Genomic DNA, 25,981 nt, shown 5'->3' with positions numbered 1-25,981 from the left:
GACAAGGATTCTAACGAGCCTCCATTGTTAGGAGAGTGAGAACAATTTGCAAGCAATCCAGCTTACATCACATCTCAGCTTTAAAAGCTCAACTCCACACTCTCTATTTCTGAATTGAGAAAGCTCCTCGGATGAGAAGCGAAACGTCTTTAGCTACAGAATAGAAGTCCAGTTGTTTTTGTTTTTTAACTTTTTTTGAATATATGGGTTATTAAACAAAAATGAACCCAAAATTGAAAGTCTGTAAAAAACAAAAATTCATTGATTATATGGTTTCTTTGGAAGGGCTGCCAGGAGAAAGCCTCTTTACTCTATAATAATATGGAAGAGCAAATCAGGTTTGCAAATTAGCATCTGAATAAAACAGCAAGACATCTAGAACAACATTCTTTGGGCAGATAAAACCAAAGCAGAGGTTTTTACCTATAATGAACAGCCCCACGTTAGGCAAAAAAACAAACAGCATATCAGCACAACCTCCACCACCTCAACTGTCAGGCACGGTGGTAGAGGAGTGTTGATTCGGGCTTGTTTTGCAGCCACAAGACCTGAGACCATCTCCTTCACAGCTGAAACTGGGTCAAACTGGTCAGTGATTAAAAACACAGCAGCAAATCTAAAACAGAGCGGCTGAAAGAAAGAAGAATCGAGGTGTTGCAGCGGTCCAGTCAAAGTCCAGACTTCATGGAAAGGCTGTGGTGGGACCTTAAGAGAGCTGAGCAGAAACAAATGTCTGCAAACTAAAATGAACTGAAGCAACATTATAAAGAGAAGTGGGGCCAAATTCCTCCACAACCACGTGAGAGATGGATAAAGTCATACAGAAATTCTCTTCTTCAAGCTAAAAAATAAAAAAGCTAAAAAAAATTTAAAATAAGCTACTTGAAAATGTCTGTTTCAGATGTTAGTAATACTTTAATGTTTTTGCGTTTTAGATCAAGCAGTAACCAAATATTTATTGGTAACTAATAATAGAAGCAGTTAGCGGTCACTTTCTTTGCTCGCAGTCATCCGCTCCGTGGTCTGTTCGGCCTCACAGTTGTGTAAACTTTCTTTCTGATGGAATCTGCTCGCATTCCTGCGCATACACAAACTCGTGAGGGCTTAACCTTGGCCCTGTCAAGGTAGATCATAGATCAACATTTTTTTTTTCAACTGTTTGTGTGCTTTGACTAAAGGCTGTGTAGGTTTGGGTTAATATCTGCCTGTGGTGTAATACTGGATTACCTGAGCGGACGTTCTTAGGTACACAGTGGCGGGGATTTAACTACTGTAAGCTTTTTGCTGTGGAAACTTTGAAGGGCTGTTTCCACCACAGTTTTTTATGACTTAAAAACAACAACACAGGCGTTAACATGTCATTACTTTTGTTTGCAAAGCCGTCTAGGTAGTTAGACGGTCTGAGGTGAAACAATTAAATTAGTCAGTCGTTAAGCTTTCATCAAACAGAGACTTGCGTTGCTGGCTTTTTTCACGGAAAAGCAGCGGCACAGAAATAGCTCGGGCACAAAAATTAAAATGCCAGACGTGTTGTTATGTTTCAGGCCTGGATTAACGCATCAGCAAATATCACAGATACAAATAAACTGGAGATAAACAAACAGGGGGGGTCAATGGCCATTCAGATCCATTCAATGTAAATTCAAACATTGTGATGTTTTTTGTGCCGTCAACGAAGTCTAACTTCATATATGAATTGTTCATCATTTAATAAAGTTGTTTTATTTCTCTACCCCCAAGAAATGAGATGAAAGGAATTAATATAATCAGTACCTCACATCAGTAAGGTAAAATGGATGCTTCAGCCCGGAGGGGATTGGAGTGAAATAAAATATTTTAAATATAAAAACTTGATAAGTTTGTTTTCAACTGATCAAGAAAAACTATAACTCACAACCTTCGGTAAAAGTATAACTTTGGACCTAAAATAAAAATAGAGAGCAAAACAAAAGGATTTTAGTCTTCTTATGAAGCTAAATTGGCTTCAATTTACTCAAAGTTAACTTACAGTAACTTAAAGTACTATAACTTAAAATAACTTACAGTATTTGTAGGTCAGATGCTGATTGGTTGATAGTTGACTTCAGCCAGGAAGCTAAATAACTCTGCACTTTATAGACAAATAGGCACCAAAATGACTTATTTATATTTTTGCTTATTTATATTTTTTTAACATAAGCCATTAAGATACAAACACAATGGCCCCTTATTACCAGTGTCTGTTTTTAAACACCAAAAATTATTTTTGTTTAAACAGAAAGTGTTTTTAGGTCTATAACAGTGGAGAAAATAAGATAATACTACTTCAGGACTCTTATATACCATCAAAAAATGACTACTTGTAAACATTTACATATATTTTTAGAACATGTAAAGCAGTTATTTTATTAATTGAATCATTTGTTACCACTTCAACAAGTCCTAACCAAGTAAAACGGACAATAGCAGGTTTTATTTCATATTAAGCATTTTTGTTACATAATAACTAAAAAAACAAAACCGTAAATGACTCAAACTGTGATTTCATAACGTTTGTTTCTCATTTAAAGCTTTACCAGAGAGTGAAATTGTGATATTATTCTGGTACAAAGTCAGCTCTGATGCTGGTCACGTATTAAACGGGACCTTATGCTTTGTTTCTTATTTTTAGAAACTGTTTACAAAAAAAAACAGATGACTTAGTTGTTTCTCTTCTGGCGTTGGGATTCTTGTCGTGTTTCCGCTGCGGTGACTCATCCCTCACATCATGGGCCTCTTTTGCTTGTAGGTCAGAGGTCAACCTGTGTCTTGTTACAAGCCGGGCAACAATCCCCTCCCATGCAGAGTTGTTTCACGCTGTCGCATCTCTAGTTAAAACTAAGTCAGTAGAACAACGCTATCGCCGGCCTGTGAAACCAGATGCTTTACAGATCTGCCGCTCGTCTCTGGTCCGGCTTCCAGCCGACGACTATCTGACACCGTGAGGGCTAGCAGGAGATATTTAAGTACAAATAATTCTGATGACATTTACAGACGTTGACTCTAAGCTGTTTATTTCATCAGCAGCTTAAATGCAGCATGATCGGATGCAATGAAGACAAATTACAGAGCACAGCTCATGATATAAAGAAGTTCTTTGTAGGACTTTCACCTTTATTGTCGTTAATGTTTACCTAAAGATCTACTTTTTTATCACCCACCACCAAAAGCAAAAGGGCGATAATGTTTTTGCCTGTGTGTGTGTTTGTCTGTAATTAAACCATCTCGTGAACCACTGGACAAATTTTAATGAAACTCTCAGAAAGTAATCACTGGATGTGCATCCACAGCTGATTAACATTTGGAGTGAACCCAATTCACGAAGCCCGCCACAGCTAATCAACCTTAGCCAACACAAATGTGACTTTAACTCTGTCGATTTTACAGATATGGGGCTAAAATCGGGCGTGGTACTAGCTGAGAGTCATCCTCAACGCACCCTCTGAGAACTAACAAACCAAGGTTTGATCATAACAGCTACGACTCTGACCTTCCTCAGCATAACATGATCTTCGTTTAAAACCCTGGCACGAAGGGCGACAGGCGGTATTCGTTCCTTCAAGGAATGCTAGGCCTGAGGTTACGCAATGTTTCTGAGATTGAAAAAGGACAATTACACTAAAAGGGTCCAAATGTTTTGTTTGGTTGGAGCAAAAAAAAAAATAGTTGGCAAGAATTTGACCGGTCAGATCAAGTTCTAACGTAAATCCTAATGGCATAAAACGATAAAAGGAACATTTGTGTTTGCCTGTTTTGTCCTTTCTCATGTTTAATTGGTCCCCTTTTCCCACAAGAGACCATGTCAGAGCAGTTCCCATTAAACCCATAATCAGGGAGGGTGAGTCACAAGTACACAAGCGTTTGTTACATCCACAAGCCAAAACAGCTAAATGTGCTACATCTATCTGAGTGAGGATGCTATAAATGTTTTACACTCATCTTGTGTTATAGCGTATTCTAAAAATAAAGTTCCCTCCCTTATCGCCATCGTGCTGTGGCGGGCTTTTAGCGCGGTGCCAGTCCTGCAAATCTCTAGACGGCTCCAGAAACTTCTGCCGCTCTGAGTCACAGGCTTTACAGATGATTGACTCAATTTTTGAAGTAGCTGCTGCACTTGATGAGTTTAAGCCTCTGACATTCGTTGGCTTTAACATCCAGGGTTAAACTAATATTAGTAACCTATTAAACCACGGTTTGTTGTTTTGACCTGTTACATTTTGAACCAGGGCTATTTTGAGGTTGGTGGTCAGTATTTGTTTGTTTTTTTTCTGCTGTGTTGTAATCTGCCTCCACTGGAACAACTGTTGTTTTTTATGTCTACTTTGTTTTTCTCATTTCTGAACAGTAAATGTGTTTGACTTTAAGAGTCATAAAATCTTTGAGTGTTTGTCTGCTTCAGTTCAGTCTTGTTCACAGCTTCGCAGCTTTGGTAATGTCAGAATAAGTTATTTTACAGAGATTCACCCGAGTCACCTTCACATTGCACCAAAGCTCCATTTTTAATCTCATTTTGAATCAGATGTGGCTTCCTGCCAAGCTGTGCTGTCACTGTCAACATGTCTGTTTATGGAAAGGTTCTACATCCACATCTAAATATGCTGAAGGGGATGTACCGCAGGAAAAAGCAGACGTCAGAACAAAAAGTTTCCAAAGAATGTCTTTTTTTAAAACATATTTTCATTTTGCAGGTAGCCGAGCTAAATACAGCAATATGTGAAAACATCGAGGCTGTCCAGATCTCACATTTTGATTCATGGCGCTTAAAATCAGAAGCCTAAAACCTTATGTTTAAAATGCAAAAACATAGATAAAGCTATATGTTAAAAATTAGAAAATGTTCTACCTCGTCTTTCTCAAAAGATGTCGACTGTTAATAATCTGAACTTCAACTAAAGTTGGCTATAAATAGAAACCAAACCCTCGTTGACTCCTGAGTCTCTTATAGTTGCTTGTTTAATCCAAGTTTTTTTTAAAGTTATAACTAGATACAACATATGATGACTGTTTATTAAATATTTATGAGTACATTAAAGGTCAGGAGAAGCTCTGCAGCTTAAAAACATTTTTTGGGGCAACAAACTGTATCTGATATTGATTTTATCGTTCAGCAGCTACAGCTGATGTTTTATCCTGAATAAAGTTATTCAGAAAAGTTTAGACTAAATGATCAGTAGAAAAGCTGAGAATCATGCTCTGTCTTCTTATTTTATTTAATAAAATTATCAATTAGATCTTTTGAAGTTGGCTTATATGGGATAGTTGGGAACAGTTACTATCTTACCTGTTGTAGATATCTTTTTGAGCAACCTAAGTTTGGAGAAAAAGAGTTTTATTCTGGTTTGATTTGATGAACTAACAGCTGGTCCTAATTGGACCAAGACCAGAGTGGATTGCTGCTGTCTTAAACAACTTCAATCCATAAAAAAATTAATAACAGTTCATTCAAATGCTTTTTTTTTTTTATTTTTATACCACCATAAGTTTAACATTATATGAATATTCTGGCAGAAATTTTAAAATTTCCCTTATGGAAGTGCTACAGCTAGCTGTTTCTGTGATTTGTGCAAATAACCACAGACTTCTATATAAATCATTGTGTAATTTGAAAATAACAGTGATATAAAGGATTACAAAATAGTGTTTTGAGAGTTAAGTTTTGAAACGGCAGCAATCCATTTTGATCTTCGCTCTGCGACAATCTTGTTAGAATTAAACATTTTTTACTTCAAGCTTAGGCCATCCAAAGAGCTATCTACAACAGGTAAGATATTAACTATTGTTTTAAATGCTGCCGGGTTTAATTTCTTTTTTCTTTTGAGGAAATGAGAAACAATAACCAACACATGACATCACTGATGAGTATACCTGTTTACACCCTCGACTCTGTTGCTCCGTCGTCGTCATGGTGGCCAGTCGCTTTTCTCTCATAGGACCTACTTAAGGCTCTAATCCCAGCTGAGGTCGACACTCACCTGTGCACGCAGACGCTTCAACCACACAGGGCTAAGCCCGGAGCCCCCGGAGGGGGGGTGTCAGCGTTGCTCGGTGTCCTGTTGTGACCACTTGTTTTTGTAGCATTAATCCTCCCCTCTTGTTTTCCTTCCAGTAACCACCTCTCACCAGTCCGCTGCAGGCCAGATGTGGTGAAGTATGTGAGCTTTTCTACACTACCATTCAATAAAACCATCATTTTGATATATATATTATATTTTACTGGATACATTCTTGCTCCCATAAAGAGCTGCTGCAGGATTTTTATTGTCCTAAATGATAACAGCAGTAAAGTCTCTAATGTAAGCGTGTGGAACGTAAGACGGGAAATTTCATAATCTGCTTAATTTCCCCCCTTGCTCCCTGAAGTTTTCTGGACCAGACCATTAGCTCAGCGGTGGAGCAGCACCTCTTTGACGTAATCCCTTCAGCAGATCAACGCTCAGAGACCTGCGAGTTAACCACGTGTCCTTCGAGCCCCAGGGTGACGCTAACTGCGCGGCAGAGACGTCGGCACCAGAGAGAGCAGTGGGAGGAGGGCTTAAGCCCCAGAAACAGGTACGGTGTGACAGGAAACGTCCTACGATTAATGCCACAAAAATAATATGACTGGGAATTTATTTTTAGTGGCGACACAGGAGCCAACTGCTAAAAACAGCATTGTCTGCACTGTTTTCCTCTTTTTGTTTTCTTGGAAGGACAAAAAAAACATGTTTTTTCTGTTGTAAATCAAAGTTTGAGTAAAATTCCTTCCTTAAGATGCAATACAAGAAAGTTATGCATCTTTAAAAGGAATATTTATTAGAAGTATGCTTTATTGACACAATAAAAGAGAAATTGTGTAACACCCATAATATTGTAGAAAATCATTATATTATTTGGTTTAATTTACCTAAATTGCAACTTTACTTTTTACTTTTCAGCTGTAACATCTCAGGAAATCGCTTCTATTGGTTAAACTGTAAAGGACTGTAGATTTGGTTCTTTCATGGCAAAATAAAAAATAAAAAAAGATATAAGTGTGTACGGAGTAAGGAAGTGAATCTGTATTGTTGTAAGAAGAGTTTGTTATTTCATGCTTAAAAAAATTAGTGTTTAAGGGGCTTGACGCTTATTTGTGCCATCTCAATGTGCTCAGATTCATATTATTTTCAATTAATTGCAACAAAGTTCGGCTTTGAGGTCTACAGGTTTACACTACAGCCTTGTAGGTGGTGATAATGAGCTGGTTTTCCAAGTTTCTATTCAAACAAAGTGGAAGAAGAAAGAAACTGAGTGACTTTTCACAAGAGTTTGACTCAGTTTTCTGTTCTTATGGTGTCTGAGTGACACATTATCCATCAGCAAACCTCCTCACCAAGTATTTCCCTAAAACTAGAGTCCTTATAGTTTTCCTTCTGGTTTGGTTGTTTTTGGTTGTCGTTTGTTTGGCGCGACCCTTTGACAAAGGTTACGTCACACAGTTAAGCAGACACAGAACCATAAGTTCTGTTTCATTTGGGCCTTGTCTTCTCAAAAATAGTTTTTTTTTTTTTTTTTTTCAAAACAATCTTTGTACATGTCTTTCTAAAACTATTCTTCTAAAACACGTCATTGGTTCTAGAAAAGTCTTCATCCACAAGAAAATACAGAAAAGTACTCAAAATGCTGCCGTAACTACACCAGGCCTTTCTAGATTGTAAAATATAATATTGGGGCTCCTAAAACATTGTTTTGGTGTGGACACAAGCTGAAACAATTTATAAAAACAACAACTTTTAGCGTACTCACAAAAGTCTCTCTTGTGTGGACGGCTCATTAAGCAGCTATCAGACTGGGCTCCAGCATTTGTAGAAAAAAAATATTTCACCCAAGTGCAAACTCTTAAGTTGTGGTGAAGACAACTTCAAATCTTTTATCAAAGTCTTGATATGAGGGATTTTTTTTAACAGGATGTAGACTGAAAGTCCAAAAACAGGCTGAAGCAACTTGGAGAACGTACAGCACAGTAGTTTTGTTTATTAATAAATCCTGACCCTAGTGCTTCTCCAGTAACATATCCAGATGGTGTTTGCCTAAGGGACTCATTTGTGAAGTTTTGCGTGGCGAGCTTGTCTACAGGAGATAAAATATAGCCATAACAACTGGAGTCGCCCCAGTAAGCAGCTAATCCTTGTTGATAGAGACCTGGTGTAGTCTGACAGATCGGTGACATGTGGATTAGAGGACTGTCTTAGTCCTGAGGAAAAAGAGAAAGTCAATAAGAGCATGGATAGTAAACAGACTGTAAATAGAATTAACACAAATGCAAAACAGCACATTATCTGCTGGAGATGGTATAAGTAAGGTATCGGGATGACCTTGGTTTTGTCTCTTTTCGTCCAGTGTCAAGCTGATAAAGACGGAGCACAGGAAAAAAACGGACGAGTCAGATGGAAGGCAGATGTCTAATTCCGTCAGCGTTTTCTTTTTCGTCCGAGAACAGAGCCGCGTCCATCAGGGCGGACACCAACAAGGAGAACATCCCGTCGAGCGGAGGCAGCAGCTCCGGCGGTGTGGTGGAGGAACCGAGCCACCGGGCGGACTCGCAGGGCGAACGGAGCGGCGGTCATGCTGAGCGGACCTCCAAACCCGGGAAATCAAAACACAACCCAACTCTGGTGGCGCTCGCTGACAGCCAGGCCGCCCACACAGTGAGTCAGAACTACTTTCATCCTCATCGCTTTTCATCTTTGAGCCGCACAGCCCAGGGTAGTGCATTCTGAAACCTGTCAAATTCAACAAATCTGAGTTCATTTTAACGGCCTGGAGAGCTGTCAGCGCATCCACGTTTATTAATGTCCTCTATTGATGCACCTGTGATAATGGAGCATTCATTTTAACTCGCTGTCATCTTCTCCTCCCGGTGTTATTGTGAATAATTGTCAGCTGCAGTTAACAAGAACCACTAAAGAAAGGCGAGCAGGAAGATGAGCGGAAGTCGTTTGGCATCCTAATGGTTCTCTGCCACAAAATCTGCAGCGTCTCCGACTAATTGTTACATATTTTTTTTCTCTGAAGTAGTTCAATTGTAAAAGGCCGTTTATGAGTGTTCATTTGGCTGCAGCTTTTATCCACTTAAAGAGCTGAGATCAGAATGATCTGAGCTGGGTTGAGTGCTCGGCTTCAGTATCTTTTCAGGGGGTAAGCCAGGAGCTTAATGTGTTTTTAAGGGATTATTAGTTTTACTTGTTTACTTGTTGTGTTTATTGTCCGAACTTTAAATCTTACATCTTAGTTCATTCTGAGGTTTGAAAAGGCTTAGATAAGCATGATGTTTGCATTATACAGAGAGAAATTATAATATTCCTGCAGGAAAAACTGTGTGATGCAAAACTGATGGTGGCTTATAAAACAGCATTAGCTCAAACTCCCACTCAGATTAGCCTTTAGCCCATCAATCCGGTCAAAATCTCTGTTTCTCCAAAACGGAGGTTTTTCAAAGAGCCATCTAGAACAGGTAAGATATTATTTGTTCATAACCTTTGCACAGAACCTCACTTCAGGAGACCTGAACTGTCCTTTTAATGTTGACATTTGACATTTTAAAATAGTTTTTTTAGTTTAATAACCAAAACTAAATTACCTCTCAGAAACTTTCCAGTCCTCTGTCTTGCACAGCTTCGCTCAGAGACTTTTAGTTTGTGTGACGAAGCAAAAAAAAACAAAAACAAAGTGATCGGGACCACTGCACAAATAACCACGTCATCTCTGCAGCAGGGGCCTGATATTGTATCATTAAGCACATTTTAAAGTATGTTTTTATCCTTTTTATAAAGTGGAGTCAAGCTCAGAGCAGAATAACATCTTACTTAGATTAATACACATCAGTTCTTTAATAGATTGTAAAAAAAAAAAGAAGAAAGCTGCTGTAAAAATTAATTACCGTATCTCAGGAGGAGTAAAGACTCTTCCTAGTTAGAAAGATATTAGTATTTGTCTTCTCGCTGGTTACGGTTTGAGTTTCTTTTAGCAGAAGGATTTATTGCATTGATCTGATTGGGTGTCGCTCCTCTGTGACAGACAGTGAGAGACCGGCGGCTCATGCGGCGTCGTGCCGAGATTTTTTTGGAAACACTTTTCCAAACACCTTTTCCTCAAAAGACGTCCCAGATGGTTCTGTGCAACAAACCATCTGTCGCGTCACGTAACGTCTGCTTATTAAACTGACCCCACTTTTACCTCTCCGTGCTGAATGAGGGGCTTTTAATCACTCTGTCAAAAAAAAAAACAAAAGAACACAATTCCTCTGGACTATTTTGTCTCATTTCTGAAGTCATGTTTAAGTTATGTTACCTTGGATCTGAACTCTGCTTTTTAGTCATACGAGATTCTGACAGGATGATAAATGTGGGTAAAAAAAATGTAGGGAAAAAAATGTATTATGGTACATAAAAACCAAAAATTCAACTGCTATTTGTACTGCTGCTTAAAAATGATGGCATTATTGTTATTTATTCATTTATTGCTAAAAGCTTTTTACTGTAAACATACCCGAGCCCTCTGTTTTAGCCGCTCCTTTTTTACCTCCCTGCTCTGATGTCATATTTGGTGGGAGAGGGGTTTGATCTCTGTTTGTGTGAAAGATCAGTTTGCGTTGTTTGATTTACTGAAGGACAAGCTTAAAATGCACCACTTTCATTGTTTACAAGTGAGACACGATGTCCAGTTTACATTTCTGAAATTCTTCCAGAAGGGCATACTTTTTAGAATATGTGCAAATATATTCTAAAAATATGTTTGATTCAAGCCAGCCTATTTCCTATTTCCTAAACACATTAGTTTGTGCATGTGTTTAGTATCTACGGTCAGGATTAGGGAAGATTTGTGTATTGAGTTACCTGATGATACAAACCTGTTCAATCAACTGATTCAGTTTAAGGTGCTTTATCGCCTACATGATTGGTGTCCAATCCTGGTCCTGGAGGGCCACTATCCTGCAGGTTTTAGTTGTTTCCCTGCTCTTCAGCTGGTCTTCAAGTTCTGCAGAAGCCTGTAAATCACTCAGTCATTCAAATCAGGTGTGTCAGAGCAGAGAAACATCTAAAGCATGTCATGGGCCCACATCATTCAAAAAGCAGACTGCGTAAGATTTATCCGCTCTGTCTCACCAACATGTGACAGATTTTCTTATCCTCAGAGAGCAGAGTGTCCCATGCTCTCTGGTCCTGTCTCTGGATTTTAGTCAGAAATATTTAACTGGCATTGTGAAGCTTATGAAAGAAGCTCAACTTCACAGTCTGCAGCACCAAAATCCATACAAATGTTTTATTGTGTCTGAGGAAAATCATGGCTAATACAAAAAAAAGCATATTGCAAGAATGGAAATCTTCAGTTTCCCTTTTTCAAAGTGAAAAACAAACATAATTTGAGTCACTTAAATGGAAAAAATCAGGTCTTTGTAATTGACTCAAACCAGACACTTATAGAAACTTGGGTCTCTTCGATGCCTGCTTCGACAAGGCCGGCGTGGCGGGCAGGAAGTCATTTCAGTCGTTATGAAGCTGCAGTTGGTATTCATAGGAGACAAACAGTTTAGAATTGCTCCTTTTATGTAGGTGTGCTTGTAATGTGCTCGATGAGCTCCTTCTGCCAACAAAGATGCAGCGGATCTTAGCTAAGCGTTTGTCGACTGTCGTTTCTGTATGAGGAATGTGTGCCAGGAAGAAGACGCAAGCTGGAACCTGTAACCCCAGCACCGAACTCTCCTGACCCTTCATCTTACAGTCGAACTGCAAATTACCAGTTTAGATTACCACACTCGGCACACAGGCGGTGCTCACTAATGTGGAGCTGCACAGCAGGGCGTACCGGTCCCGCTGACTCAATGATTTATTTAGCGTCACTCAAGGAACAGCAGTGAAGACGCTCAGATCAGACGGGTGTTTTTTGGGGGTTTTTTTCCCCCCGCTGTTTGACGGCCTCCTACGTCACAGCGCAGATGACACACAATAACAGCAACAACTCGAGGTCGGACCGGATCTGCGTGTGTCATGAGAACAGACCGAGAGCTATGTGGGTTAAAAGCCACAGAAGCCAGATCTTCAGGAGTATTTTTGCTGCTGCTGCTGCTAATCAGACAGCAAGATTGCATCAGAAAATCTGAGGGGAACTCAGTTTTTGCCGCAGGCTTACAGAACGTAAACATACACTCAGTCACTTGTTCATTCAGATTTTTTTTTTTTAATCTTCCTTTTGTTTGACCAGAATTAAAATCAAAAGGCAACCTAAAGGAGTTACCACAAATATTCAATAGAGCTTAAAGGCTGATTCATGCTGGATATGTTTTTAATTTAAAAAAAAACACTAAGAAAATTTGTGAAATCAGTTGCATAGATGAATGAAATAATCAGGTTTTATTGACTCATATGGCAACTTTTATCTTAAATATCTTAAAGATCTTACTGTTTGTTCCCATGATTTTGGTGATTCTTTAAGTTTCCCCTTTTTTTAAATAGTCTAAACCTTCTGCAACTATCAAACTGATTCCCGTTGTTTTTTTGTTTTTAATATACTGATCTGCAAACGAAGGTTACAACGCTGTACTCTCGCTCTGTGGTGGCTTTGTGAGACTTTTTACTCCCAGATATGATCGCATATTAATAAAGAAGGTGGGGAAGCCTTGATTATACTCGAGTGACCCAGGTATTGACATTGGGTAGAAAGCTCTCCCTAAAAGTCCAGTAAATAATTACTTTAGTTTGTGTCTGCTGGTTGAAAAAGGAGGAGTTTTAGTCCTCGGTAACAAAGGAAAACTATTCTAATCATGTCTAATCATGCATTTGTTGATCAGAGTAAATACTAAAGATGTATGCTGATGGACACAGAGGTTTGATTTCGAATAACCACTGTTAGAAGACGTGTAAAGTTAACTCCATTTTAGCAGGAAAAAGTCAAGATCGTTTCCGATCTAATTGATTAAAACTTTAATTCTGTGGGGTTTTTTGCAGCTCAGAGAATGTGTTGCTGAAGGCCCTGCTGAAAACCACATGGACCCACTCTCCAAAAGGTAAACTCCTTTAAATCTCCACCTTTTGCCTATAAAAACCCAGGTTACAACACCTGCTACCTGACTGATGGGTTTTGCATCGATAAGCTACCAAACAGCTACCGCGTCTGTTTATCTTCAGCCCCTCTGACATTCAGGCACCTAATCTGATAAGAGCTAACAGCAAACACACACACAAGTGTGAGTGTATGTAGTGTGTGGGATTCCCTCGGGCTTCTGTAGGTAAACTGTGCTGGACTGTTAGGTCTCGTCTTGGTGGAAAATCTTTGCTGAAATGTTTTCTGTCCTCTGTGTGGTTTTCTAGGAACGAGATTTCAAGAAAAGCCGGCCTCGGATCTGCTTCGCAGGTGGGTTGGTTTCCTCCCGCGCTCGTGTCTCGTGAGGGTCAAGGTTGGGAAACGGAGGATTGAAATGCTCCGAATATTACTCATTGTGATTTAACAAAGGGCGAAGGAAACGAGCGGGCGAGAAAGGGGAGTAAACAAAAAGCAAGAAGCCCAGTAAAGCATGCCAAAGGTCAAACTATATGTGAAGCAGAGTAGGACAATGCTGATGGTACGGTTTATGTGCAATGAGATAAGTTAGAAGCGGGTGAGAATGAGGGTCACGGGATTCAGTCTGCAGGTTGGTGCAGAGGAAGGTGCGTGACAGGAAGTTAAAAGAAAAAGGTGAAGAAGGCTAAAGACGAGCAGCGACAGGAGCCAGTGAACTTTGACACACTTCGGCTTGTTCCGACACTAACATCCGTCCTGACCGATCTGATCACAAGTGGACAACTTTAAATATCAGCGCTCATGCCTGACAGTAAAATTAGTCCTGATTAGATCTCAGGTACCTGCTCTGAATGCAAATAAACACGTAGCAACGTCACACAGTCAGCTGAGCAGAAAACACGACATCAAGTCTGATGCTGTCGTAAAACCACAAAATAAAAACAATAATCTAAACTATAACATTATGTAGACATTAAGGTGGATTTATGTACACACTTCTGGATAAGCTCATTTATGTAACCTAACTGGCCCGATATGAGAAAAGGAAAGGATAAAAAAAAAGATTCACAAAGTTCAGTGTCAAAGCAAAGATTTTAACTCAAAAAAATATCCAAACGCTCAGCGGCAAACAGCTGTTTGCTACACAACGCTGAATATACTGTAAGTGCTGTGTGTGGGTAGGTGTGCATGCAACATTAGGTTTGAAGCTGAGGTTATTGTGATGTGAATGACTCTGAGCATTTTTTACAAAAAAGATGCCCACGGTGGATAAAACCACCTCCAAAAAACAAGCAAAACAAACAGACAACAGAGAAATCTCACCCGTACAGCAGCCTGGTGATCCACTGAGGGATACATTACTGACAAAACAGTCTAATTATTGACAGTTTATTTTAAAAAAAACCTCAAGATAGTTCCACAGATAGCTTTTTAATTATCTTAAACTAGCTGGAAGTTTAGCCTTATTTTATTAATGCTATTTACTGCTTGTCACCGTAGGGTGGGCGATTTGCCTTTCTCTTGTGTTAGCAAAATATCTCATGAACCACTGGCTGGAGTTTAATGAAATGCTCAGAAATCTGATTAACTAAGTCAGCCCAGTTCAAATCCTAAAAAGGCCTATAACTCAGTCAAATGTACAGATATCGAGCTACAACTTGGTGTGGTGGTGGCTGAGAGTCCCCCAAGCGTTTCCTCTGAGCACTTACAGATCGCTCAAGATCTCGGGCACAGTCAGGCACAATATAATTTTTTTTAAAAAGGCAAGGGCAGCATGTACTACGTCAAGGAAAACTGGGCCTTTAATTACAAAATTAATTTTCTTTTAACCAGGAAACATCCAGGTAATAATCTGGCTGTTTGTTTGAAAACACCTCAGGTCAGAACCTGGACCTTAAGCTTTGCTCAGGACAGTTTGTGTTCAGACTACTAAACTGCGTGGCTTAATAATATGTAAAATATATGACTGAAGTTGGAACAAAGAGAGAATAACCAGAAGAAGTCAAATGAAGTGTAATTTTAAAATAAATGATTTAGAAAAAAGAAAAAACAAAACATGCAGCTGAAACCACGAGTTTCTGTTTTGATTGTGGTGATTTCTTTTCACAGCACAACAAAACTGCTTTTACCAATTAGGAACCCCTTTCCTTTGTGGTGCTACAAAACACTCGTTTTCACTTTTCGCTTTCTGTCAAAAGGTGTTTCTGCACTTCTACTCTCGCAAACTAGTGCCTCATTCAGATGATTTAAAAAAAAAAACATTGTGAAAACGTTTCAGTGTGAGCTTTAGCGCGTCCGTGGGCGTGTGGGCTTAAAGAATCAAGCCACCTTCTCCATCTGCTCGTCTCCAGCTGTAATCTAGACCGACACCGGGCAAGCGGAGCTGAGCGGCGCTCGCTCGGCCAATGTGCCGAGTCGTCGTCTCAGCCGAGCAGATGGGTTTTTAGCTGCAGGTCCGGCTGCAGCTCTGCCACCACACCCACACCGAGGCCCTGCTCTGCCATCTGGAGCCGGCATGTCGCCGATCCCTGGTGCAGAAAGCCTCCCAGCTGGTTGTACAAACGCCTGGTGCGGAGCATGATGATGACAAACATTTGTTGCCATACGGTGGACTATTTCTTCCCCGTAAAATTAGATTAATTATTAGAAACCTCCCTGACCAGATTGTGACGTTATGCGCTGCAGCTGAGATGCAAATGTTGCTTAAATGTGAAGTATTATTCATTGTGTATTCATTTTACTTTAAAGGCTTTGTGGTGGAAAAGTAAAAATCATAAATCATGGATTTACTGTTTAAAAAGTCAGCTTTTTGTGTTTTTAAAATACAAAGAATAGCCAGTTTCCTTTGGCAAATTACCTATTTTACAACTGCTTTTTCCTTAGTTATGTCACCTGCTGCCTTTTAGACTAAAATCATCCTATGCTTAGTTATAGCCGTTTTGGTCAAACCTTGAAAATAACTTTGTCCGCAATCTCATGCAATATTGCGATATCTTGTGTGATCTGATAGTGCTTGGAGTAAGAGTTGTGAATGACTCTCAGTTACTGTCACAGCAAATTTTAGCTCAGTATCTGGAAAACTGACAGAGGTATAGCTGCTTTTGTGTTTGATAAGGTTGCTTAGCAGTGGTGGCCATCTTAAATAGGGTTGAGTGCAAAAGTTAATCGGTTGTAGGTGTACATCGAATGATTACTTTCTGAGAGTTTCATTCCATTCCATGTAGTGGTTCAAGAGATATTTTGCTAACAGACAGATAAATACATGCACACACATACACAGGCAAAAACATTATCACCTCTTGTCTTTGAGAGCAGTTGAAAATAAGGCATCATTGTGATGCATTTCGTCGTTTACTTGCATTTTGTTGACTAACTAATGGTTGGTCAATGATTCCATGATTAACCCAGTTTCCTTCGACTTATAGAGTGTGTGGTTTGTTTGTGCGTTTGTTAGGTTTTCTTACCGAGTTATAGTCGGCTCTGCATAGAAGTTTTCATCCAAGGTGGAACATTTTAACTTTAATGTTGATCCAGATATTGATCCTGTGTTTTGTTTATTATTTGGTCTTGGCAGGAATAAGTCTTGTCAGACTGATCTTACTGTGCTCCGTTACTAAAAAAAAAAAAGGATTTCGGGACAAATATCTCCTCTGTTTCACACGCCCTGCACGCTCAGTCCTGATCCTTAAACACACAAACATCTGGCTGTGGCTCGTTCATTTCAGTACGTCAATCTTTGTAAACTGATACGTTCTCGCAAAAACATGTTGTACCTGCAATACCAGAAAACTGATAGTGGACAGTTTAGTTTTCCTTTTCACCAGCTCTCCTGCACGTGTCAACTTGGCTGTCTTTAAAGGCATAATGACGTTTCTGATTACAGCAATTTAGTCACGCAACCTTTTTTCATTGTATCGTTTATATACAGAATATTTGAGATATTTCTGCAGCAGATTCATATCGTAAACATAAAGACTTTCAGTTTAATAAACCTAAGCCCATGTCAGAATGTCTCTTTGCACTTTATTATCAGGTTTAACAAGGGCATGTTTGAGGTTAGACACCAGGAAAGAGATGTAAACGAATGCACATGTAAATGCCTTCTGAAGTCTTGGATGCACAGCTGCACCCTGTGTTTATGCACGCTCGTGAAAACTGGTTCATCACTACAGATGTGATGGGTTTGTGTGGCCCAAAATGTTGGATCCCTTCCCTTAAGTGTTGTACTTTAGTGCCAAAGAACTTCAGCAGACTTTGTGTGTTTAGGAGTCACCTTCAGAGGCTGCACTTAAAGAGACAGTGCACTACTAAGCGGTCGATATCTCACCTGCAGCAGACAGAGGTCAGAGCTGTTTCACTTTAGAGCAGGGGTGTCCAATCCTGGTCCTCGAGGGCCACCATCCTGCATGTTTTACTTGTTTCTCTGCTCCAACACACCTGATTTGAATCAATGAGTGATTAACAGGCTTCTGCAGAACATGAAGAGCTCATTTAACCACTGAATCAGGTGTGTTGGAGCAGGGAAACAAGTAAAACATGCAGGATGGTGGCCCTCGGGGACCAGGATTAGATTACACCCCTGCTTTAAAGAATCGGAGAATAATTGTCATGGGAGAGTCGAGCTAATTGCTAATCAGAGGCCGATTCAAGAGAGAATTTTAAAAACAAGTTACAGCTGGAAAAAAAATAAAATCGGTCATTCCCGCAAACACCATGTTGTGGATTTTTACACTGTATTACTTCTGCTGATATTAGTTACGTAGACAGCGTACAGATATCACAATTCCTTTTGCAACACGTGTTTCCTGCAAAACATGCAGACCATGTTCCAACACATGCAGCCTTACGGGTAAAGAACCATAAAAAATTACATAATTAACCATCTGATACAAAAGGTAAATGGTATGAAAGTTTCACTGGCTAAAAATAATATTTTGATATTTAGTTTTTTTTTACTGTAGAAGTCAGAAAGTTACTCCTAAACAGGCCCTCCTTTGAGCTGCTGTTAGCCTGACTCTCCCATGAGCTCTTCTCCCTAATTCTCCAAACTGAAATCACTTTGACTGCCGTCTACTGCAGGTAAGATACTGACTGCGCAGATGGACTGGATTAAACTCTATTTGTAAAAATCTGAACTTCAGTTCAGTTTTGAGAGGCAGAGTTCACGTTTGACCAGATTGATAAGTAGATTGCTGCTGTTTTAAAACTCCAGTCTTTAAAAAAATGTGAACAGTATTCTTAATTTTGACACCACAGTTTTGCATTATACCGTTATTCCAGCAAAAATATTATGATCTTCTTGCTGGGAGTGTCCAAGAGCGTACAGAAGGGGCTACCTTTGCTTCTTTTAGTACTTGCAAAAAAACTGAACAATTTTACATAAATAATCATGTAATGCAAAACTAATGGCAAGGTTAAGGTTTTTTAAAAAAAAAAGTATTTGCATGCTTTGATCATTCAAAAAGCCCTCTGCAAAAGGTCAGATATATATTATTCATAGTCTTTCCGCTTCAAAAGATCTGTGTCAGGTTTAGAGGGAGGTTGGACCCAGAGATGCCGACCACGTGGGGAACTCGGTGGGAGAAAGAGGCTTTCATAAATAAATAAAACAAAATGGCTGACATGAGAGTAAGAAAACAAAGTCACCAGGAGCACAAAGAAACCCAGATATTAAACAACGGATGACTGCTGAGTGAGGGAAAGACCAGAGTACAGACGGACTGGGAGCTGATGAGATGAGTAGCTGGCTTAATGACAACAGGAAACAGGTGTGGGTGGGCGTGGCAGGGCTAAGGAGCAGAAGCTGATTGAGGAAAAGTGCTGGAAAAATGACAGGAAACACAGAGAGACAGAGAACAAACACAAGGAAAAAAAGAGAAAATAAATACCACAGAAAAGACACGTGAAAAATAAACCTTAATACAGTAAAAAATAAACACTGAAAACAGACCGTGACGATCTGAACTATCACCTTAAACTAATAATCGGTGCCATCAAAGATAGGAGCAGGGATTAAAGTTTGTGCTTGTCTTTTTGCTACCTCGACAAAACTTTCACCATTTGTTTGTTTGTACCTTCTGTGTGTGTTAGCCTACAGATTAATCATTATCCAACATCCCCTCGTCCACTCAAACACACACACACACACACACACACACACACTGCCATATCAGCCTTGCTTTTTTGCACCACCTGGCCTTCTCCTCATGATGTAACCTTGGCTTGAGCGAATGAACACTTGCTGGCTGATGTTTCCCAGGAATGGAGTGTGTGTGTGTGTCTGTATGATGTTGATGTAAACTATTTGAGCTCCGCAGGGTGTTGTGCGCTCTAACATCTGGGCTGGAGTTAAATCCACGGCGGTTCTGTTCAGAGCGCTATCGAACAGGTTCGTGTTTACGTCACTCATACCCAGAGGAAGCTTACAGCAGCCCTGTTTCTACTAATTTTTGTCGGCAGATTGATTAGGCAGTCAGCTAAAGCAAACAGGATAAACTTGTCAAGTTGAAGTGAGCCATTAGTCAAAGGCTCTTTCATCAGTTTAATGAGGGTTTTATTGCTTGCTGCCGAAAAACTAAAGCTGGGTGATAATGTTTTTGCCCGTGTTTGTGTGCCTGTTACCAAAATATCTCACTAACCAGTGGAGGGACATCTAGAACTATTCTGAGTGCTGAACAGTTTGCACAAAATCTTTGTTTAAAATTTTGCCATTAACTGTGCCAACCATCAATTGGATTTTATTTACACTTTCAGAACATTTTCATTTGATATATATCTGCAACTGACCTTAGAAAAACACAAAAATGGCTGAAATTCAGTCAGTCTTTTCGTATATTGTGCTAAAATCTGGTGTAGTTGGAGCTGATCAGCATTTCCATCAGCATTTCCTGCTGGAGTCGACTGTGTCTCTCTGTTAGCAGAATGTCCCATGGACCATGTGACATTTTAATGAAACTCTCAGAAACTAATCGTTACGTGTGCGACTGATTAATCGTCAAAATCAGTACAATTTAAGATGGTCGTCACGGCTCGTCAACATTAGCCATCTCAAAAATGGCTGTAAAATAGCCAGTTTTACTCATGTTGAAATAAAATTTAACGTGTTAGTAGCTGATAGTGATCCTCAACGCATGAAATTACTTTTAGGGTTTGACCAGAACACATTAGATATCTGTAATTTCTCAACATAGGAGGGTCTTAGCCTGAAACTCTGACGAGTGAAATGCATTTCTTCAAGGAATGCTAGGTCTTTAATTTTTGTTAAAATTTGAACTGGAATAAAACAACAAATAAATATGGTTTTCTAAAGAAACTTTTTGGATCCTGAAGAATCATAAAAGCTGTTTAAATGTGTGTGAATCCATGAAGAAGCTGCTGCTCAGAACTTTAACCAAGTGAAATTTTCAGATTTAAAGGTCCAGTGTTGCAAAAGTGATTGCAGCGCTGAATTAACTGCAGCGCTGCTGCTGTGTTGGTAAGACAAGGAGCCTGAAAAAAATAAAAAATAAAAAATACACTGCAGTTGTTGCCTAAAGGAGGAGAAGTGAAACACAGAAGTGAAACTGAAATCTTCATTAACAATAAAACCAAGATCCTGCAGAATCAGGATGACTGGCGAAGGTAAAACAAAATGCAAAGCAGGTCGACCACAAAAAACAGTACAAACATCAAGGAACAGGAAATGAACAAAGGAGGGCGAGAACTTAATGTTCTGGGTTGTGAACAGCAGGTGTCAGGAATTTAGGTCAGGTGAGTGACAAAAAAAAAATAAACTTGGTGAAATGAACAAGAGAAGTGGCTTTACGAGGTAAAACAGGAAGTTTACAGAAGTTCGGAACGTGGAAATGGGATGAATGCTTTCTAAACATGTAAAAAAAAAAAGAGCTTCAATAAAACGGGTCTAAAACTGATTAAATTAAAGGCCTAATATTTCTTGGAAATAGTGGTTCATGAATAGTCCAGTGGTTCATGAGATATTTTGCTAACAGACAATCACACAGACAGGCCCACCTTCGCCTTTCAAAAGTCTGAACAGAAACATATCAGTGAGTGGGGATCAGATGTGCCCTGGATTTTTAAAAAAAACAATTCCCACATTTCATGGGATCAATGTTTTTATTAATCCGGCCCTTTTGTTAGTCGACTGGTGCAGAACAAACAGTTTTCAGGAATGTGTGAATGTGCATAGTTAATGACTCGTTCTTGATTAAATCAGGTGACAGTTGTGATTTAAACTGTGGTTTGATGCTGTCAAAATATTTAAATAAATGCCCAATTAATTATCTTTTTTTAATCTTATCAGCCCTACGTTGATTTAAATTTACTACGTTTTTTTTTTTCACTAAAGACTCAAGTGATGGATGATAAACAAAGTCAATATGTCGGGAACATCTGAGCCTTTTCCTGCTGAGGCATGTATAAATGTCAGCTGTAAGAGAATTATGAAGGAAAATTAAGCATTAAAGAATATAATCATTAGTTTTCCTTTATTTATTTGTACATCTTAGTCATTATGTTTACCTGTTTTTAGTCCTGTAACCAATGAGTTTATGCTGCTTCACACTATTCATTTATGAAATAAAATGGAAATACAAGTCCTAAAAAGGAACGCTCATGTTCAGAAAACATTCAGCTATCTACTACAGGTAAGATATTATTGTTAATAACCGTACTACAAAGTAGAGTTTTTGGATTTTGTGCATCATTCGTGTCCAACATGCAAACTCGTGGTTTGGTTTGGTACAAAGAACAATGCTAATAGGTAATCAAGAGCAGGTCATAACCTAATAATGTGGGCACTGATGGCTGACAGAAAAGACGAAAGGAAAGAGGAAAGCTAATCGGTATTGATTTCCTGTGAGAAAACAGCAGAGATGCAGAGACGTCGTTCACTTTCCCCTCCTGTGTTCCTGTAGCGACAGGATCCAGTTTGTCTCGTTTTATTCTTTTCAACAACTACGAGCTGCACAAATGCACGCACTCAGCTTCTGTAGGAGCCTGTTTCAGTTTTGACAGGGTGAAAAGGCCGACGCTCACCCCAGACAGATTGCCAAATAATCCCAAAACAAATAGCTGTATGTGCACACACTCACACCTAAGGTCAATTAGGAGTCACACAGAAAGGTCCGGTCTTTTCTGGAACTCAAAGCATGTAAGGAAGGACATTCTGCAAACTTTTAGATGTGTTAGAAAACACATGACAGTGGGGGATTTAGTAATTCTTTCTTTTATAATAGAGCTATTGTTACTTCTTTGCAGGTTTGATGTTGCACTATATCTAAATGATGCAGGAACTGGTTACTCCCAGCTGTTAAAATTCCTTTTTATGCTAAAGAGCCCTAAGATTATAACCACTAGAACAGTTCTGACCAGTCAGAACAAAGAACATCCATAGTGGATGTTAGTGACAGATCCTTTGGGTCTCTGTGGATTGACCTTGCTTTCCTCAGATCCCATCAGACTGGTGCTGAGGAGTGAACACCCTCAGACACTTTGTTGGGATTCTAAGTGTCGTTTTGTCGGAAGCACTGCTTCCCTCAGGAAGAGCTGCCGCCACGCGGGCGTGTGACTACAGAAAGAAAAGTGTTTTAACATCTATGACCCCAGTTCTGAAAAAAGTAGGGTTGTTGTGTAAAATGTAAAAAAAAAAACAGAATGCAGTGATTTGTTAATCTCATAAAAGTCAATTTCAGTGGATGTTTAAACTAAGAAATTCTACAATTTTTAGGAAATATAAGGTAATTTGGAATTTTATTGCAGCAACACAACTCAAGCAAACGTAAATACAGGTTTTAGAACAACATATGCTCCCATACAGTTTTTTTTTTTTTCAGGGAAGGCCTTGCATATTTAAGCAAGACAATGCGATACCACAGACTGCATCCATTACAACAGCATGGCTTCATAGTAGAAGAGTCCGGGTGCTGAACTGAGCTGCCTGCAGTCCAGATCTGTCACGTACTGATAACATTTGTTGCATCACGAAACAAAAAAATCCAGCAAAGACCCAGGAGTGTTGAACAGCTCCATCAGTCCTCCATCAGACCAGAATGGGACAACAATCCCTCCAAAACCTGCAGCTCCTATAAGTTTACAGACCAATGTTAAAGGAGATGTTTCACAGCAGGAACTATGTTCCTATAACAACTTTTTTGAGACGTGTTGCTACCCATTCATCCAATTTCTTCACCCGCTTCTTCATTCCGGGTCGCGGGGAGCTGGTGCCTATCCCCAGCCGTCACTGTGCGAGAGGCGGGGGACACCCTGGACAGGTCGCAAGTCCATCGCAGGGACACATATAGACAAACAGCCATTTACACTCTAGGGACAATTTAAGAGTTACCAATTAACCTAACATGCATGTTTTTGGTTTGAGGGAGGAAACCGGAGTACCCGGAGTAAACACACGTGAGCGCAGGGAGAACATGCAAATTCCACCCAGAAAGGCCCCAGGGCGGGAAGCGATCCTGCAACTTTCTTGCTGGGAGGTGACACCTCTAACCACTATGCCCGTGTTGCTACTATTAAATCAAAATGATTTCATTATTTCAAAGAAAAATTACCCAATTTCTTAGTTTAAACATTGACATATTTACTATTCTCTATTGTGAATAAAATGTGAATTTATGAAATTTGCAAACCATTGCATTCTGTTTTTATAAACATTTTACACAACGACCCAACTTTATCAGATTCAGGGTTGTATATAAGTAAACCAGTTGTAATAATGCGAGCAGTGTTATGCACATTCATGCTTGTGTACATCTGCTGATTTGCGATAAGTCGGATCGTGAATGTTGACTGAACAGAATGGGTGCAGTATGTTCTCGTACAAAAGCGGGGGGGTGGATGGGGTGGAGGGAGGTTCCTCGACTTGACTGTAAGTACAGCGTGGGGAGGGGGGTGGAGGGAGGGGAGGGGAAGTTCCTACTGTTAGTTGGTCACAGTCTGCACGTTCTGACCGCGCTCGAGCGCCACTTTGTTTCCTCTCTCCTGATTCGCATCACGTCACACTTACTTCCAGTACAGCAGTTGAGGAGACTTGATATCCCCGCCCCACCCACCGTTTGTTGGCCCCGTGCCCCCTCCGCCGCGGTGCAAAAGTACACACCTGACACGGATTATGCCAGCTCCAGCATCGTGTCTCACACGCCGGGGCCAAAAACAACCACATTTGGATGTAGTTACATGAAAGAAAAATAGCTGGAATCTGATTCGAGTGCGGCCTTTCCAGTAAACCGGTCGAGTCCTGATTGGTTCTACCTAAAAATAGTTTGGTCCTTTGCCCAGACGGAGGAAATGAGACCCCGTGGGCTTTGCACTAAGTGAACTAGGTTGTTTCACAGCTCTGATCGCTGATAAGCATGATGGGACCTGAGGACGTCACAGATAAAATTAAAGGCCTCAGCATTCCTTACAGGAATCCACATCACCCACTGCCTTTCGCTCCCACCATCGCCACCAAATCTGCTTCCTGTTTGAGTTTTACACCAAGATTATCTTAAGTTCAGAGATGATGCAAGTCAAATCTTCAGAAATAACTAGTTGGCGCTCGGAGTGTGACTTCCAGCTGCTGCCACGCCAAATTTTATCTGGATACCTCTGAAAATGATTGCATTGCAGGCATGATTTGATGAGCTGTGGCTGTCATCTTGAGTCAGGTTGACCCTGAAGGTTAATCAGCTGTAGAGGTCCATCCAGTGATCACTTCCTGAGAGCTTCATTAAATTCCGCCCAGTGGTTTGGGAGATATTTTGCTAACAGACAGACAGATTGACAGTGAACACCACTAAGGTCTCTCATGATCTGTTAGCTCTCGGAGTATGTGTTGGGGATGAGTCTTAGCTACTACCACACGCCGCACCTCAGCTCGGCGTCTGGAGTTTGGGCATTTTTTGTGTTTTGCGAATTCTGATTAACCGTGGCGCGGCCGACTCGACTCGGGTTGACTCCGAAAGGTAGCAGCTGTGGATGATGTCCACTTATTATTTTCTGTGAGTTTCAGTAAAAATCCGTCCAGTGGTTCATGAGATATTTTGCCAACAGACAAACAAACACAGGCAATTACACTGAAAACAGGTTAAGGGGGCAAAAGAATGTGAAGTAAATAATATTGAGGCTTTTCTGTTGCTTTGAGACGGATGTTTGTCTGCAGGGGGGGGGGGAGAAAAATGAAATCATCCAGTCAGCCTACGTGTACCGGATCACATTCTCTGTGGTTTTTCTTGCCGTCCTCTGTGTGTGTGTGTGGTTAGCATCCCCCCACCCTTCATCTCCCTGCTGCTGCTCCTGAAACAAACAAGTCCGCGCATGCGCAGAAGGGAAACTACTGCAGGGGGAGGAGGAGGAGGATGGGACGGCAGGAAGGGAGGGGCGGGTGAGGGATTCCTCCGGGTGAAGAGGCGGGGCGAGGCCCCACCCACCGAAGATGGGCGGCTGTTCGGGTCAGAACCGGGCGGCCAATCAGGAGCGGGGATCCACCCCGCTGCCGCCCCCTTACGCTCCTCCCCCACACGTGGGCGGGGCGGGAGCGTCAAGCGCGCGCGTGTGTGTGTGTGTGTGCGGCCGAACTTAAAAGAGTGTGTTCTCACACAGACTGGCTGTTGTTTACTGAGGACGCTGTTCTGCTCCTGTCCCACTCTCATGGTCGTGCAGACGCTCAGGATGAAGATCCAGGAGTCGCCCGTGGCCTGTGACCCGGCGGGGAGGATCGGCGGCGGGGGCGGGGAGGTGCGCGCCTCCGAGCCGGACTGCGAGGACGTCCCCCGGCTGGACCTGACGGCGCTGACCGACGACGGCGGCAACTGGGGAGGTGAGGCTTCCGAGCCCCTTTTATTTACCTCGTAGGCGGTTTATTTTTGCTAAAATAAGCGCGTGCAGGCTTTGCTCTCCTGCAACAACTAACGAGTTTTATGGCTGAGGGAGGAACGTGTTTGTTGTTTACACGTCTGGG

The 25,981-nt window shown here is 40.6% G+C and overlaps 1 protein-coding gene and 1 long non-coding RNA gene across 4 annotated transcripts in view; one reads left to right on the top strand and one right to left on the bottom strand.

Moving 5' to 3' along the window:
• Positions 1–25,981, top strand: part of fam13a (family with sequence similarity 13 member A) — a 63,823-nt gene that overhangs the window by 28,280 nt on the left and 9,562 nt on the right. For all 3 annotated transcript variants that reach the window (XM_017406543.3, XM_017406551.3, XM_025004217.2), the window contains 6 exons: positions 6,125–6,166; positions 6,379–6,567; positions 8,474–8,681; positions 12,978–13,036; positions 13,341–13,383; positions 25,684–25,840. In XM_017406543.3, coding sequence (XP_017262032.1) covers positions 6,125–6,166; positions 6,379–6,567; positions 8,474–8,681; positions 12,978–13,036; positions 13,341–13,383; positions 25,684–25,840 — 698 coding nt within the window. The remainder of the gene's footprint in view (positions 1–6,124; positions 6,167–6,378; positions 6,568–8,473; positions 8,682–12,977; positions 13,037–13,340; positions 13,384–25,683; positions 25,841–25,981) is intronic.
• Positions 7,532–8,490, bottom strand: LOC119616927. Its single transcript, XR_005233018.1, has 2 exons — positions 8,349–8,490; positions 7,532–8,227 (listed from the first exon to the last, which is right to left on the bottom strand). It is a non-coding gene; the product is annotated as an uncharacterized LOC119616927 (long non-coding RNA).

The sequence above is a fragment of the Kryptolebias marmoratus genome, linkage group LG3 (assembly GCF_001649575.2).
Source record: "Kryptolebias marmoratus isolate JLee-2015 linkage group LG3, ASM164957v2, whole genome shotgun sequence".
NCBI classification, from domain to species: domain Eukaryota; kingdom Metazoa; phylum Chordata; class Actinopteri; order Cyprinodontiformes; family Rivulidae; genus Kryptolebias; species Kryptolebias marmoratus.
This window is presented reverse-complemented; position numbering and strand designations above follow the sequence as displayed.